The sequence below is a fragment of the Pleurodeles waltl genome, chromosome 1_1, assembly GCF_031143425.1.
Source record: "Pleurodeles waltl isolate 20211129_DDA chromosome 1_1, aPleWal1.hap1.20221129, whole genome shotgun sequence".
NCBI lineage: Eukaryota > Metazoa > Chordata > Amphibia > Caudata > Salamandridae > Pleurodeles > Pleurodeles waltl.
Window position 1 is genome coordinate 435,300,398 of NC_090436.1, and position 17,919 is coordinate 435,318,316.

General features: G+C 47.2%; 1 protein-coding gene across 2 annotated transcripts in view; it reads left to right on the forward strand.

Annotated features, from left to right (window-relative positions):
- Positions 1-17,919, forward strand: part of LOC138284934 (survival of motor neuron protein-like) — a 347,932-nt gene that overhangs the window by 276,796 nt on the left and 53,217 nt on the right. For both annotated transcript variants that reach the window (XM_069224276.1, XM_069224285.1), the window contains one exon: positions 13,841-13,928. In XM_069224276.1, coding sequence (XP_069080377.1) covers positions 13,841-13,897 — 57 coding nt within the window. In that variant the 3' untranslated portion in view covers positions 13,898-13,928. The remainder of the gene's footprint in view (positions 1-13,840; positions 13,929-17,919) is intronic.

Consider the following 17,919-nt stretch of genomic DNA (forward strand, 5'->3'; position numbering starts at 1 on the left):
CAGGGGGGTTTTGTAGGGCACCGGGGGGGACACAAGTCCACACAGAAATTTCACCCTCAGCAGCGCGGGGGCGGCCGGGTGCAGTGTAGAAACAAGCGTCGGGTTTTCAATGTTAGTCTATGAGAGATCTCGGGATCTCTTCAGCGCTGCAGGCAGGCAAGGGGGGGATTCCTCGGGGAAACCTCCACTTGGGCAAGGGAGAGGGACTCCTGGGGGTCACTTCTCCAGTGAAAGTCCGGTCCTTCAGGTCCTGGGGGCTGCGGGTGCAGGGTCTCTCCCAGGCGTCGGGACTTTAGGTTCAAAGAGTCGCGGTCAGGGGAAGCCTCGGGATTCCCTCTGCAGGCGGCGCTGTGGGGGCTCAGGGGGGACAGGTTTTGGTACTCACAGTATCAGAGTAGTCCTGGGGTCCCTCCTGAGGTGTTGGATCGCCACCAGCCGAGTCGGGGTCGCCGGGTGCAGTGTTGCAAGTCTCACGCTTCTTGCGGGGAGCTTGCAGGGTTCTTTCAAGGCTGCCGGAAACAAAGTTGCAGCCTTTCTTGGAGCAGGTCCGCTGTCCTCGGGAGTTTCTTGTCTTTTCGAAGCAGGGGCAGTCCTCAGAGGATGTCGAGGTCGCTGGTCCCTTTGGAAGGCGTCGCTGGAGCAGGATCTTTGGAAGGCAGGAGACAGGCCGGTGAGTTTCTGGAGCCAAGGCAGTTGTCGTCTTCTGGTCTTCCGCTGCAGGGGTTTTCAGCTGGGCAGTCCTTCTTCTTGTAGTTGCAGGAATCTAATTTTCTAGGGTTCAGGGTAGCCCTTAAATACTAAATTTAAGGGCGTGTTTAGGTCTGGGGGGTTAGTAGCCAATGGCTACTAGCCCTGAGGGTGGGTACACCCTCTTTGTGCCTCCTCCCAAGGGGAGGGGGTCACAATCCTAACCCTATTGGGGGAATCCTCCATCTGCAAGATGGAGGATTTCTAAAAGTTAGAGTCACCTCAGCTCAGGACACCTTAGGGGCTGTCCTGACTGGCCAGTGACTCCGCCTTGTTATTCTCATTATTTTCTCCGGCCTTGCCGCCAAAAGTGGGGCCTGGCCGGAGGGGGCGGGCAACTCCACTAGCTGGAGTGTCCTGCTGGGTTGGCACAAAGGAGGTGAGCCTTTGAGGCTCACCGCCAGGTGTGACAATTCCTGCCTGGGAGAGGTGTTAGCATCTCCACCCAGTGCAGGCTTTGTTACTGGCCTCAGAGTGACAAAGGCACTCTCCCCATGGGGCCAGCAACATGTCTCGGTTTGTGGCAGGCTGCTAAAACTAGTCAGCCTACACAGATAGTCGGTTAAGTTTCAGGGGGCACCTCTAAGGTGCCCTCTGTGGTGTATTTTACAATAAAATGTACACTGGCATCAGTGTGCATTTATTGTGCTGAGAAGTTTGATACCAAACTTCCCAGTTTTCAGTGTAGCCATTATGGTGCTGTGGAGTTCGTGTTTGACAGACTCCCAGACCATATACTCTTATGGCTACCCTGCACTTACAATGTCTAAGGTTTTGTTTAGACACTGTAGGGGTACCATGCTCATGCACTGGTACCCTCACCTATGGTATAGTGCACCCTGCCTTAGGGCTGTAAGGCCTGCTAGAGGGGTGTCTTACCTATACTGCATAGGCAGTGAGAGGCTGGCATGGCACCCTGAGGGGAGTGCCATGTCGACTTACTCGTTTTGTCCTCACTAGCACACACAAGCTGGCAAGCAGTGTGTCTGTGCTGAGTGAGAGGTCTCCAGGGTGGCATAAGACATGCTGCAGCCCTTAGAGACCTTCCTTGGCATCAGGGCCCTTGGTACTAGAAGTACCAGTTACAAGGGACTTATCTGGATGCCAGGGTCTGCCAATTGTGGATACAAAAGTACAGGTTAGGGAAAGAACACTGGTGCTGGGGCCTGGTTAGCAGGCCTCAGCACACTTTCAATTGTAAACATAGCATCAGCAAAGGCAAAAAGTCAGGGGGCAACCATGCCAAGGAGGCATTTCCTTACATCCACCATCTAGTGTTGGGCTCGGAGTGTTACAAGTTGTTTTTCTTCGAAGAAGTATTGTCGGAGTCACAGGATCAAGTGACTCCTTGTAAGGAAATGCCTCCTTGGCATATGCACATATGCCCTCACCTGTGGTATAGTGCACCCTGCCTTAGGGCTGTAAGGCCTACTAGAGGGGTGACTTACCTATGCCACAGGCAGTGGGAGGTTGGCATGGCACCCTGAGGGGAGTGCCATGTCGACTTAGTCATTTTCTCCCCATCAGCACACACAAGCTGGTAAGCAGTGTGTCTGTGCTGAGTGAGGGGTCCCTAGGGTGGCATAAGACATGCTGCAGCCCTTAGAGACCTTCCCTGGCATCAGGGCCCTTGGTACCAGGGGTACCAGTTACAAGGGACTTACCTAGGTGCCAGGGTTGTGCCAATTGTGGAAACAATGGTACATTTTAGGTGAAAGAACACTGGTGCTGGGGCCTGGTTAGCAGGGTCCCAGCACACTTCTCAGTCAAGGCAGCATCAGTATCAGGCAAAAAGTGGGGGGTAACTGCAACAGGGAGCCATTTCTTTACACAAGCCCCCCCCAGCCCACAGTCCAGGAGACTCAGCCAAAGCTGGGAGAGTCTTCCTAGTCTGTCAGGCGAGGAAGAGTAGATGAAATAGGCTGGTTTGTTGCAGGGCCTACTCTGCCTTACATCCTCCTGTTCAGGTCATTCCCTCTGGGGAACTGACCCACTTCCACAGTGATAGGACCTAGTCTGAACTGCCTCTTGTCTGTGCTTTTTATGTCTTCACCCATTCTCTCTATTTTGGGGTTAGAGGTATCCACCTCTGCTAATCTTATCTTAGCCAGGGTCACCCCTAGCTTACCCAAAGAGGTTACCCAGAGCTGGAGTAACCCCACCATGACCAACAGGGTCAGGGGGCCTAACTTGCTATTTGGCATGGGGTCAGACCACCATGCCAAGGATAGTGCAGCCATAAAGGCTAACACCCAGCAGAGGCCACTGACAGCTATCAGTGCCCAGAACCACACCTTTAGCTCTTCACCTACAAGGGAAGGGGCTAAGTTACAGGCTTCTTTGGGTTCAGGGTGCCTGTCTGCTGTATTAGAGTGGGGGGTTACCACATCTTGTAGTAAACACCCTTCTTCCACTCTTTCTTCTGTTAGCTGAGGAGCCACCCACTCAGGCCTAACAGTTGCCTGACTAGCCAGGACTTCTTGTGGGTCAGGTTGGACTTTATCAGAGCCACTTTTGGAGTTCTCCCCTACTGGAGCAGAATCTCCTTGGCTTGCTGGAACCTTGGCTAAAGGTTGTCCACCTTTCCTACTCTGTTTCCTTTTCTTTTTCTTCTGGGGCCTACTTGCATTTACTGCAGAGGCAGGCACTCCAGAATCCTTGGGAGAGGACTGGCACTGGACCAGTTCCTCTCTTGGGCTCTGACTAACCTCTGGGTAGTCATTTCCAAGGAGACAATCAAGGGGGAGGTCTGTACTGACTACCACCCTTCTCCAGCTAAAAGTTCCACCCACTTCTATGGGCACAAAAGCCACAGGCCTATTAGTGACCCTGTCTGGGCTAACTCTTACTCTGGCCATCTCACCTGGGATGTACTGGTTTGAGAACACCAGCCTGTCATGCACAATAGTGTGACTGGCACAAGTGTCTCTCAGGGCAGTGGCTGGGATTCCATTCACCTGTAGGTGGTGGAAGTGTCTACTTCCCTCTGGAATCTCCAACTCACCTGTTGGGCCCTTTTTCCAGTTGAAGGCTATGAAGACCTCATCTGAGGAGTCATCCCCAATGGCTACACTGGTCACCCCTGGGATTTTGCTAGGGGGTTTGTTTTTGGGACAAGAAGTGTCCTTGGTGTGGTGCCCTGTCTGTTTACAGTTATGGCACCATGCCTTAGTGGCATCCCAGCTCTTACCCTGGTACCCACCTTTGTTTTGGGTTGTGTCTCTGGGCCCACCCACCTGGTCTGGTTTTTGGGGGCCTTCAGGGGACTCTTTTTCTTTGTTTCTAGTGTCACCCACTTTCTCCTGGGAGGCTTTGTAACCCCTTTCTTTTGGTCACCCCCAGTGGAAGTTTTGGTTACCCTAGTCTTGACCCAGTGGTCTGCCTTCTTTCCCAATTCTTGGGGAGAAATTGGACCTAGGTCTACCAGATACTGATGCAACTTTTCATTGAAGCAGTTACTTAAAATGTGTTCTTTCATAAACAAATTATAAAGCCCAACATAGTCATACACTTCATTTCCAGTTACCCAACCATCCAGTGTTTTCACTGAGTAGTCAACATAATCAACCCAGGTCTGGCTCGAGGATTTTTGAGCACCCCTGAATCTAATCCTATACTCCTCAGTGGAGAATCCAAAGCCCTCAATCAGGGTACCCTTCATGAGGTCATAAGATTCTGCATCTTTTTTAGAGAGTGTGAGGAGTCTATCCCTACACTTTCCTGTGAACATTTCCCAAAGGAGAGCACCCCAGTGAGATTTGTTCACTTTTCTGGTTACACAAGCCCTCTCAAAAGCTGTGAACCATTTGGTGATGTCATCACCATCTTCATATTTTGTTACAATCCCTTTGGGGATTTTCAACATGTCAGGAGAATCTCTGACCCTATTTATGTTGCTGCCACCATTGATGGGTCCTAGGCCCATCTCTTTTCTTTCCCTTTCTATGGCTAGGATCTGTCTTTCCAAAGCCAATCTTTTGGCCATCCTGGCTAACTGGATGTCCTCTTCACTGGAGTTATCCTCAGTGATTTCAGAGAGGTTGGTCCCTCCTGTGAGGGAACCAGCATCTCTGACTATTATTTGTGGAGTCAGGGCTTGAGAGGCCCTGCTCTCCCTAAATAGGACTGGTAGGGGGGAATTTTCCTCCAAGTCACTATCTTCATCCTCTGTGTTGCCATCCTCAGAGGGGTTGGCCTTAGCAAACTCTGCCAACAGCTCCTGGAGCTGTAGTTTGGAAGGTCTGGGGCCCATTGTTATTTTCTTTATTTTACAGAGTGACCTTAGCTCCCTCATCTTAAGATGGAGGTAAGGTGTGGTGTCGAGTTCCACCACATTCACATCTGTGCTAGACATTATGCTTCTAAAAGTTGGAATACTTTTTAAGAAACTAAAACTAGTTCTAGAATCTAATTCAAACTTTCCCAAAACTTTTAAACTCTAAAAGGAAATGCTAAACAGGGACTAACACAAGGCCCTAGCAGGACTTTTAAGAATTTAGAAAAATTTCAAATTGTAAAAATTAATTTCTAATGACAATTTTTGGAATTTGTCGTGTGATCAGGTATTGGCTGAGTAGTCCAGCAAATGCAAAGTCTTGTACCCCACCGCTGATCCACCAATGTAGGTAGTTGGCTCTGTATGTGCTATTTCAAAGTAAGGAATAGCATGCACAGAGTCCAAGGATTCCCCTTAGAGGTAAAATAGTGGTAAAAATAGATAATACTAATGCTCTATTTTGTGGTAGTGTGGTCGAGCAGTAGGCTTATCCAAGGAGTAGTGTTAAGCATTTGTTGTACATACACATAGACAATAAATGAGGTACACACACTCAGAGACAAATCCAGCCAATCGGTTTTGTTATAGAAAAATATCTTTTCTTAGTTTATTTTAAGAACCACAGGTTCAAATTTAACATGTAATATCTTGTTTGAAAGGTATTGCAGGTAAGTACATTAGGAACTTTGAATCATTTCAATTGCATGTATACTTTTCAAGTTATTGACAAATAGCTATTTCAAAAGTGGACACTTAGTGCAATTTTCACAGTTCCTGGGGGAGGTAAGTTTTTGTTAGTTTTACCAGGTAAGTAAGACACTTACAGGGTTCAGTTCTTGGTCCAAGGTAGCCCACCGTTGGGGGTTCAGAGCAACCCCAAAGTCACCACACCAGCAGCTCAGGGCCGGTCAGGTGCAGAGTTCAAAGTGGTGCCCAAAACGCATAGGCTAGAATGGAGAGAAGGGGGTGCCCCGGTTCCGGTCTGCTTGCAGGTAAGTACCCGCGTCTTCGGAGGGCAGACCAGGGGGGTTTTGTAGGGCACCGGGGGGGACACAAGCCCACACAGAAATTTCACCCTCAGCAGCGCGGGGGCGGCCGGGTGCAGTGTAGAAACAAGCGTCGGGTTCGCAATGTTAGTCTATGAGAGATCAAGGGATCTCTTCAGCGCTGCAGGCAGGCAAGGGGGGGCTTCCTCGGGGAAACCTCCACTTGGGCAAGGGAGAGGGACTCCTGGGGGTCACTTCTCCAGTGAAAGTCCGGTCCTTCAGGTCCTGGGGGCTGCGGGTGCAGGGTCTTTTCCAGGCGTCGGGACTTAGGTTTCAGAGAGTCGCGGTCAGGGGAAGCCTCGGGATTCCCTCTGCAGGCGGCACTGTGGGGGCTCAGGGGGGACAGGTTTTGGTACTCACAGTCGTAGAGTAGTCCGGGGGTCCTCCCTGAGGTGTTGGTTCTCCACCAGCCGAGTCGGGGTCGCCGGGTGCAGTGTTGCAAGTCTCACGCTTCTTGCGGGGAGTTGCAGGGTTCTTTAAAGCTGCTTCTTGAGACAAAGTTGCAGTCTTTTTGGAGCAGGTCCGCTGTCCTCGGGAGTTTCTTGTCGTCGTCGAAGCAGGGCAGTCCTCAGAGGATTCAGAGGTCGCTGGTCCCTTTGGAAGGCGTCGCTGGAGCAGAGTTCTTTGGAAGGCAGGAGACAGGCCGGTGAGTTTCTGGAGCCAAGGCAGTTGTTGTCTTCTGGTCTTCCTCTGCAGGGGTTTTCAGCTGGGCAGTCCTTCTTCTTGTTGTTGCAGGAATCTAATTTCTAGGTTCAGGGAGAGCCCTTAAATACTAAATTTAAGGGCGTGTTTAGGTCTGGGGGGTTAGTAGCCAATGGCTACTAGCCCTGAGGGTGGGTACACCCTCTTTGTGCCTCCTCCCAAGGGGAGGGGGTCACATTCCTATCCCTATTGGGGGAATCCTCCTTCTACAAGATGGAGGATTTCTAAAAGTCAGAGTCACCTCAGCTCAGGACACCTTAGGGGCTGTCCTGACTGGCCAGTGACTCCTCCTTGTTTTTCTCATTATCTCTCCATGACTTGCCGCCAAAAGTGGGGGCTGGGTCCAGGAGGCGGGCATCTCCACTAGCTGGAGTGCCCTGGGGCATTGTAACACGAAGCTTGAGCCTTTGAAGCTCACTGCTAGGTGTTACAGTTCCTGCAGGGGGAGGTGTGAAGCACCTCCACCCAGAGCAGGCTTTGTTTCTGTCCTCAGAGAGCACAAAGGCTCTCACCGCATGAGGTCAGACACTCGTCTCTCAGCAGCAGGCTGGCACAGACCAGTCAGTCCTGCACTGAACAATTGGGTAAAATACAGGGGGTATCTCTAAGATGCCCTCTGTGTGCATTTTTTAATAAATCCAACACTGGCATCAGTGTGGGTTTATTATTCTGAGAAGTTTGATACTAAACTTCCCAGTATTCAGTGTAGCCATTATGGAGCTGTGGAGTTCGTTTTTGACAGACTCCCAGCCCATATACTCTTATGGCTACCCTGCACTTACAATGTCTAAGGTTTTTGTAGGAAGTTGGCTCTGTATGTGCTATTTCAAAGTAAGGAATAGCATGCACAGAGTCCAAGGGTTCCCCTTAGAGGTAAGATAGTGGCAAAAAAGAGATAATACTAATGCTCTATTTTGTGGTAGTGTGGTCGAGCAGTAGGCTTATCCAAGGAGTAGTGTTAAGCATTTGTTGTACATACACATAGGCAATAAATGAGGTACACACACTCAGAGACAAATCCAGCCAATAGGTTTTTGTATAGAAAAATATCTTTTCTTAGTTTATTTTAAGAACCACTGGTTCCAATTCTACATGTAATATCTCATTCGAAAGGTATTGCAGGTAAGTACTTTAGGAACTTCAAATCATCAAAATTGCATGTATACTTTTCAAGTTATTCACAAATAGCTGTTTTAAAAGTGGACACTTAGTGCAATTTTCACAGTTCCTAGGGGAGGTAAGTATTTGTTAGGTTAACCAGGTAAGTAAGACACTTACAGGGCTTAGTTCTTGGTCCAAGGTAGCCCACCGTTGGGGGTTCAGAGCAACCCCAAAGTCACCACACCAGCAGCTCAGGGCCGGACAGGTGCAGAGTTCAAAGTGGTGCCCAAAACACATAGGCTAGAATGGAGAGAAGGGGGTGCCCCGGTTCCGGTCTGCTTGCAGGTAAGTACCCGCGTCTTCGGAGGGCAGACCAGAGGGGTTTTGTAGGGCACCGGGGGGGACACAAGCCCACACAGAAATTTCACCCTCAGCAGCGCGGGGGCGGCCGGGTGCAGTGTAGAAACAAGCGTCGGGTTTGTAATGGAAGTCAATGGGAGATCTAGGGATCTCTTCAGCGCTGCAGGCAGGCAAGGGGGGGGTTCCTCGGGGAAACCTCCACTTGATCAAGGGAGAGGGACTCCTGGGGGTCACTCCTCCAGTGAAAGTCCGGTCCTTCAGGTCCTGGGGGCTGCGGGTGCAGGGTCTCTCCCAGGTGTCGGGACTTAGGATTCAAAGAGTCGCGGTCAGGGGAAGCCTCGGGATTCCCTCTGCAGGCGGCGCTGTGGGGGCTCAGGGGGGACAGGTTTTTGTACTCACAGTCTTAGAGTAGTCCTGGGGTCCCTCCTGAGGTGTTGGATCGCCACCAGCCGGGTCGGGGTCGCCGGGTGCAGTGTTGCAAGTCTCACGCTTCTTGCGGGGAGCTTGCAGGGTTCTTTAAAGCTGCTGGAAACAAAGTTGCAGCTTTTCTTGGAGCAGGTCCGCTGTCCTCGGGAGTTTCTGGTCTTTTCGAAGCAGGGGCAGTCCTCAGAGGATGTCGAGGTCGCTGGTCCCTTTGGAAGGCGTCGCTGGAGCAGGATCTTTGGAAGGCAGGAGACAGGCCGGTGAGTTTCTGGAGCCAAGGCAGTTGTCGTCTTCTGGTCTTCCTCTGCAGGGGTTTTCAGCTAGGCAGTCCTTCTTCTTGTAGTTGCAGGAATCAAATTTTCTAGGGTTCAGGGTAGCCCTTAAATACTAAATTTAAGGGCGTGTTTAGGTCTGGGGGGTTAGTAGCCAATGGCTACTAGCCCTGAGGGTGGGTACACCCTCTTTGTGCCTCCTCCCAAGGGGAGGGGGTCACAATCCTAACCCTATTGGGGGAATCCTCCATCTGCAAGATGGAGGATTTCTAAAAGTTAGTCACTTCAGCTCAGGACACCTTAGGGGCTGTCCTGACTGGCCAGTGACTCCTCCTTGTTGCTTTCTTTGTTCCCTCCAGCCTTGCCGCCAAAAGTGGGGGCCGTGGCCGGAGGGGGCGGGCAACTCCACTAAGCTGGAGTGCCCTGCTGGGCTGTGACAAAGGGGTGAGCCTTTGAGGCTCACCGCCAGGTGTCACAGCTCCTGCCTGGGGGAGGTGTTAGCATCTCCACCCAGTGCAGGCTTTGTTACTGGCCTCAGAGTGACAAAGGCACTCTCCCCATGGGGCCAGCAACATGTCTCTAGTGTGGCAGGCTGCTGGAACCAGTCAGCCTACACAGATAGTTGGTTAAGTTTCAGGGGGCACCTCTAAGGTGCCCTCTGTGGTGTATTTTACAATAAAATGTACACTGGCATCAGTGTGCATTCATTGTGCTGAGAAGTTTGATACCAAACTTCCCAGTTTTCAGTGTAGCCATTATGGTGCTGTGGAGTTCGTGTAAAACAGACTCCCAGACCATATACTCTTATGGCTACCCTGCACTTACAATGTCTAAGGTTTTGTTTAGACACTGTAGGGGCACAGTGCTCATGCACTGGTACCCTCACCTATGGTATAGTGCACCCTGCCTTAGGGCTGTAAGGCCTGCTAGAGGGGTGTCTTACCTATACTGCATAGGCAGTGAGAGGCTGGCATGGCACCCTGAGGGGAGTGCCATGTCGTCTTACTCATTTTGTTCTCACTAACACACACAGGCTTGTAAGCAGTGTGTCTGTGCTGAGTGAGGGGTCTCTAGGGTGGCATAAGACATGCTGCAGCCCTTAGAGACCTTTCTTGGCATCAGGGCCCTTGGTACTAGAAGTACCAGATACAAGGGACTTATCTGAATGCCAGGGTGTGCCAATTGTGGATACAATGGTACCTTTTAGGTGAAGGAACACTGGTGCTGGGGCCTGGTTAGCAGGGTCCCAGCACACTTCTCAGTCAAGTCAGCATCAGTATCAGGCAAAAAGTGGGGGGTAACTGCAACAGGGAGCCATTTCTTTACAGTTTTGCTTAGACACTGTAGGGGCATAGTGCTCATGCACATATGCCCTCACCTGTGGTATAGTGCACCCTGCCTTAGGGCTGTAAGGCCTACTAGAGGGGTGACTTACCTATGCCACAGGCAGTGGGAGGTTGGCATGGCACCCTGAGGGGAGTGCCATGTCGACTTAGTCATTTTCTCCCCATCAGCACACACAAGCTGGTAAGCAGTGTGTCTGTGCTGAGTGAGGGGTCCCTAGGGTGGCATAAGACATGCTGCAGCCCTTAGAGACCTTCCCTGGCATCAGGGCCCTTGGTACCAGGGGTACCAGTTACAAGGGACTTACCTAGGTGCCAGGGTTGTGCCAATTGTGGAAACAATGGTACATTTTAGGTGAAAGAACACTGGTGCTGGGGCCTGGTTAGCAGGGTCCCAGCACACTTCTCAGTCAAGTCAGCATCAGTATCAGGCAAAAAGTGGGGGGTAACTGCAACAGGGAGCCATTTCTTTACACCCAGGAACTGTGAAAATTGCACTGTCCACTTTTAAAACAGCTTATTGTGTTTTATGTAAAAAGTATACATGCTAATGTAATGATTCAAAGTTCCTAAAGTACTTACCTGCAATACCTTTTAAATGAGATATTACATGTAGAATTTGAACCTGTGGTTCTTAAAATAAACTAAGAAAAGATATTTTTCTATAACAAAACCTATTGGCTGGATTTGTCTCTGAGTGTGTGTTCCTCATTTATTGCCTGTGTGTATGTACAACAAATGCTTAACACTACTCCTTTGATAAGCCTACTGCTCGACCACACTACCACAAAATAGAGCATTAGTATTATCTCTTTTTGCCACTATCTTACCTCTAAGGGGAACCCTTGGACTCTGTGCATACTATTCCTTACTTTGAAATAGTGCATACAAAGCCAACTTCCTACACATACCAATGACTGAAATATGTAAGGCAGCCACATGGTCTACGCCTCATACATTTACCAAACATTACTGCGTGGATGTGTTAACAACACAGCAAGCCATAGTAGGAGAAGCAGTATTACGGACTTTATTTCAAACAACTTCAACTCCTACAGGCTGAACCACCGCTTTTGGGGAGATAACTGCTTACTAGTCTATGCACAGCATGTGTATCTGCAGCTACACATGCCATCGAACGGAAAATGTCACTTACCCAGTGTACATCTGTTCGTGGCATGAGACGCTGCAGATTCACATGCGCCCTCCCACCTCCCCGGGAGCCTGTAGCCGTTTTAAGTTGAGAAAAAATTTGACTTGTACATTTGTAAATTTGTAAATATATTACTTTAAAACACATTATGTACATACATCTTTACTCCATTGCATGGGCACTATTACTATATACACAACTCCTACCTCACCCTCTGCGGGGAAAACAATCTAAGATGGAGTCGACACCCATGCGCAATGGAGCCGAAAGGGGAGGTGTCCCTCGATCTCGTGACTCGAAAAAGACTTCTTCGAAGAAAAACAACTTGTAACACTCCGGGCCCAACACTAGATGGCGGGATGTGCACAGCATGTGAATCTGCAGCGCCTCATGCCACGAACAGATGTACACTGGGTAAGCTACACACACACACACCCAACATGCCCCCCCCCCACCCCTCCCTCCCTATAAAGTTCTGGTGTGTTGCATCACGGAATGACTGAGCATTACCAGGCAACTGAATTGAGGAAAAGTCCAGATTTTGCCCCATAGGACATTAACTAATGGGCTAGACACTTGGGTCACACATACTCCAAAGAATAGCTCAGCAGAAGCACATAATTGCTGCCCAGTAACTCCTGTATGCTGTAGCTAGTGTTCGGAAGCTACATGTAGGAGTTACAGGCCGTAGTTCTCTTCTGCTGAGCGGTCCTTTGTAATGTGTGTGACAAAAGGGTCTGCATATGGAATAGGGATTGATGTGATACTGATTAAAGCCGGATGACCCTTGGTGATGAGCCCGACCAGCTGAAACATGTTGACCAATGGAAGCTGGAATTAGTAGTTTCTCCTAATACATCCTGCTCTGTTTTTAAATTGCCAAAAGTGCCCTTAGAATACGTTTGATATGGTTTTACCTGCAGGCTATATTAATTTCCTTCCAGATCCCTCCAGAATCCTCAAAATCAACACCCAAGTGCTCCCTCAACAAATGAGTTGGAGCCTGCCTGTTAATGTAAGATGTACCAAGCAAGGACTCCATGATTAAGCATGCCACATATTAGTGTGGGTGAAATTACTTCTAAACAATAAGTACTATATTTTTGATCTCCTGAAAGAGATTCAATTGAAGACCTCTCATTTTGTTATGCTAACCTTTGGGGACGTTACGGTGCCCTTCCAGTAATCTTCTCCTTCTCTCCTTTTTGTTTGATATGAATGCCAATTTGAACTACTGTTAACTGGTGCTAACACCCGACTGTCGCCTTTCACACCTTGCTGGCTGTCTGTCCTGGCTTTCCTTTCCTTTATTGTTTAATTACGGATAAGGTGCATACAGACCTAGTTAGCATTTCTGCTGTACCTTAACTGTCCACGAATGCCCTGCAGCAACAGATAGGGTCATAGTGAACCATGTGCCTTCTCAGATGAAACCAAACAGTCGGGACTGTTTATGGGACAACTGTAACAACTCACAAACCCCTAACCGATATTGGTGTCTAAAGTTTTTAGGCAACTGTTTTTCTCAGAAGCATTGTCAGGCAGGTACATCTCCCTCTACAACACCGTACTATGAACTAGTGCATGGGGACAGTAGAGGCTACACAAAGACATTTGCAACGCAGAGGCGATATCAACCAAGGAAAGAGACATTCCCTGAGAGCTTCTTATATCATGTAAAATAGAAGCCTGAATATGAAATTGTAGGTCTTGAAGGAAATGCCCTCATATAGGGCTTGGAAGTCTTTTACCAAAGAAAAAGGATTTACTAAATCTTAGTTGGCCCATTGGGAAGGACATGTAGAAGTCATTCAACAGTAACAGTCCTCAGTTCTAAGTAAGAGCAAACCCCACGACACTTATTGGCAAGGATGCGTATGTATCAGCTGAGGGAGAACATTTTGCAGCAACATGAGTCTGGGAAGAAGACTGCTGGCTTAAACATGGCCAGTCCAGAATAGTTACCAGGATGATATAAGGTCTGCTTAGATATCGTCTTTAAATACCTTGAATCTGTGTAGGCTGTTAGAAGATAGAGAAGGTGTGAGGAACCTAAAGGCTCTCACTGGATATAAACACTGTAGAAAAGTTAATGAGGAACCAGATTTTCATGGGAAGCTCACAAAGGATACAGTATTCAAAATGGAAGATAAATGCTAGTAACTGCCCTCTGGCGGAAGGGGTAAGGATAAGTAATTGATTTGAGTTTCACTGAGGCTTGCTAACTGTCCCAGTGGAGTCGTTTAATACAGTTCCCCTGTTTAAGGTCTTAGAGGCTAAGCAGCAGCAAAGATGAAAATTGCTAGTTTAGGTTGACTCCTTGGACTTCGTTTTTTTTTTTTTTTTTATAGAGCTTTGTACCTCTCCAGAGGGGAAGGCTGCTAAAGTGAAAACTATTTTTCTTCTCTGTTTAACAGGGTCTAAAACAGAGCAGAATGGAAGCTGCTTTATCAAGACCTCCTCATCATAAATAACTACAGTCCCGAGTTGTTCTCCGAGACAATTGTGAGTATTTTTTCTTTAATTATTAAAAATTTAAAAAGTTAAATTCTTTGTGGGTACAGTCAAAACACGTAATAGCCACATTATTTGTTTCTGAAAAATCGCTCTTGCATGCAGGTTTTATTTAGAGGAACAGGTGAAGTGTGCCATTACATCTTTGTCTGTCTTCCTAGCCCCAGTTCTAACAGCTTGAGATATGCCCTGACCACAGTGTTTTTACATAATTTAGTAAGTCAGATTCTGAAATAGACTTTGAGCTGCAGATTCCTAATCTTTCAAGGCGTCAGACAGGATGTGGAAAATCTCAGCAGTACCTCTGTGGGTCAGTAGGTTGCACTGTAGTGATCTGCACTCCACAAAACAACTGTTATCTGATACAAACGTCTAGCAGCAGATTTCTTACCTTAGAATATTCCCTAGGTATCACACTTGATCCAGAAATTTTCAAGCAGTACCACTGTGTGTGCCTGGCTCTGGCTTGGCTGCGTCTGCGCTGAAAGTGATATGCACTCTGCCTATATGGGTGCCACCCCAGTGTGCTGATTTCAGTTAGTTTCTTTCTTCACCTGTCAGTGCAGATCTGAGGAGAGCTACCGCAAGTCGTTTTTTGCTGTACTTTTTTCTCTACATTTTGTCAAAACTTTTTTGAGATTTTTATTTCCTGATGTTTCAGAGACATCCCCTAAAAAGACATTAGTCTTTCAACCATGTGGTGCCTGTCACAAGCAGATGTCTATGACCGACCCTCATTTGGTTTGCCTATGGTGTTTGGAGCAGGACCTTGACTCCACACCCTGCATGGACTGCTGCACAATTAGTCTGAAGGCACTGTGTGAACTGTACCTGAAGCTCCTTGCTGCCTGATGTCGGACAACCCTGTTTTGCTTTACTTTTGACTGAGCCAAAATTCACACATTGAATGGAGTCAAAGATTAGCTGGAAAGCACTTCTTAATCTGAAGACGACATTTATTATAGCTTTTCGCAAGGCTTGTGATGGAAGGCTTGAATAGCCAAAAGTGTACTTTTAAAATGTGCAACAATGAAGTAAGACCATGTACAAAGAATCTTCAATCTATAAACAGCAAATATATACATTCAAGGATATAAACACTCACATTGTGATATATATATATATATATATATATATATATATATATATATATATATTCATACACAATGCAAAGGAAATAGGCATCGCCATAGGGCCTGTCAGGAGCTTAGTCTTTTTCCTGCCAGCAAGCCGATGACCCCGTTCGACTGAGAGAACTCTACCCTCACGTGAAATATATATCAGGCATTTGACGTTTAAAATCCTGATTGAGGTCTCTGAATCTTCCACTGTCGATCTGGGTCTCTTATATATTTTAAACAAATGAGGAAGGAGCTTTCTGGAAAAGCCTCTCCCGCTGTGCAAGAAGTATTAAAAAGTATTTTAAAATGCTGGCTATTTTAGGTCAGCTTTGAAAGAAACACGTCAGGACTTGGCCAAAATCCTGAGATGTCTTTCCCAAAACTAAACCGTTCCCTGCTGTACCATAAACATAGGTCGAGTACATCCTTATCTCGCTCACGGACTCCTCCACCTTATGTCCTAGCTCTTAGGTGAAAAAAAGAACACGCAGAATAGAAAACCCGTTGCATACAATGTTTGTACAGAAAACTACTTGTACCTTTAACGTGGCAGTGAAGCTCAGGTTAAGCTGAATCAAATTGGAGTCTGTAACTGGTGATCACTATTGTGATGGTGGACAGCTAAGCCAAGTGCAAAGTGGTGGTACACAAAGTCAGTGGTCAAAACACAAATATCACTACATTCCGCCCTTTGACCAGTGACTTGTGTAGCCTAAAGGTTTAAAATCAACTTTTTTCGGTCTAAATTTTGCAAGCAGATTAGGAATACATTGTACATAGCAACATAATGATATAATAAGAGCTAATACCACAAAAATTCCACCCAAGACTTTGCGAAATTGTCCAAAATCAGGTAACCACTGAAACAACCAGTCCCGCCATCCCTGATCCATATCCTGTTTTACCCCTTTCACTAATGTATGTAGTGTATCAGTGTGGGCCTGGATAGCTTTAGAGTGGTTGGAAAGGTTAAAACAAAAACATGCCTTCAAAAGCATTGCATCCATGATTATGTTTTAGCAAAAGGTAGTCTATAGCAGCCCTGTTTTGTAATGCAGCTTTTCTAGTACTGCGCACATTTAATAAAAATTCTGATAAAGCAATAAAAGTGTGATTAATGTTTTTAACTATTAGACAAGCTAACTTGTTTATCATCCTAGTATTGTATACAGCTAAACCAGGCACGCCTACAATAGAAAGACTTAAGCTTAGATACTGATTGGGATAATAATTGAATATCTGAGTCGCAGTTTTCATCTACTTGCATAGTGTCTCTAGGATAACGAGTATGTATAGTTAGATGGAAAAATCGTGAGTCCCAGGCGTGTGAAAGCACACGGACTGCCTGTTATGTTAGCTTGAATGTAGGTAAAGGTGTGGCTTCCACACGAGAACAGCTAGCCAACTGGCTACTTGACATGTTTAATGCGACTTGCAGTACCACTAGATGATAAGCTGTGTGATTTGACATGTTTTTGCAATGTCTGTCCGTTCGGTAAAAGCACAAAACTCTTTTCCCACGGTAAGTTTTGAGAGGTTGATGTTTTCTTTTCTAAATGCAATTGAATGCATTTTCCGGTGTCACGAGAATTGCAGGACATGTAAAGAAACGTCACTGGTAGTAATGTTGTAGGTAATTATCTGAGTGAGATTGTCCCACTTTTCATTGGTTGTTTCTTGACAGTCCCTGCAATACTCATAGTGACTGAAGTGGGTTTCCACGTCATGTTCTTGCACTTCTTTATCCTGGTTAGTGGCATTGAAAATTTCTAACAAAATACTTGTTGGTATTGGAATGGCAATCAAACATATTGACAAAACATCCACAGTGCTTTTCATGGCACTCATACAAAAGTCGAATCTTTTGAGCACGGTCTGCGCCAAATGAATCCAAATGTTGTCATTCAGATGCAGTAAAGGTGTTGCCTGACGTGGTCGATCAATCAAGTTGAGATTGGGGGTGTTAGGTCTTTCCCAACCCCACACACACACGCCCAAAAGGAGAGCACACAGCACACTCATGTCAAAAACAAGCTGTAATTTGATCTGTAAAAGAAACAAGTATGGTCATTCTCGCAAATAAAATTTATCAGCTGGAATATGTTGCCATTTTTCCTTTCCTGGTTTCATGATCAGCAGGACATTATTTGGGCCCTTTGCTGTAATCTTTGCAGGTTCTGGTGGGCCCTTTGGGGATTCCACCCACACTTCAGCACCAGGGTTTGTCAGTTGAACCAAAACCTCCCACCCCACTTACAGTAAGAAGGGCGGGGGCAGTCCCCTTCCTCACCAATCCTCTAGACACTGGAGTTATGACTGGTTGGAGGAATTCTGTCTCCAATTTGTATGAATGAATCAGCTTCTCCACTATTTAACAGAATAGCTTTGATTTCTCCTTGGTAATATGCTTCAATCACCCACCCCTAAAATCTGAATACCTTTGAGGGCCAACCCAGATCTGGGAGCAATCAATTCAAAATGCTCTGGGGGAATCTGTACTCCAGCACCCAGGTTTTATTTCCCAGTATGTGATGGTTTTGGTGGCCACATGTGCTCTCCCTTGCTCTCCCTTTTGTCATGTCACAGTAGTACCTTAACTTGGACCTTGTGTTCCTGATGCACACTTCTTCACAGCTGCTCCTTGTCACTTTTCACCCTCACAATAGAGTTCCACGTCACCATAACATTGTTCTGGCCTGTAAGTTTGCTTCAGACTCTCTGTGTCAGCCCGCCATATACCACTTTCTTCCCAGGCTTGCTGGTTTTGAGGACACTTGCCTCCTTCTTGCCTAAATTGTGACACTGATCCATGATGGTCAGATTGTCACATACCAACGTTCTACGCTCTACCATGCACATCT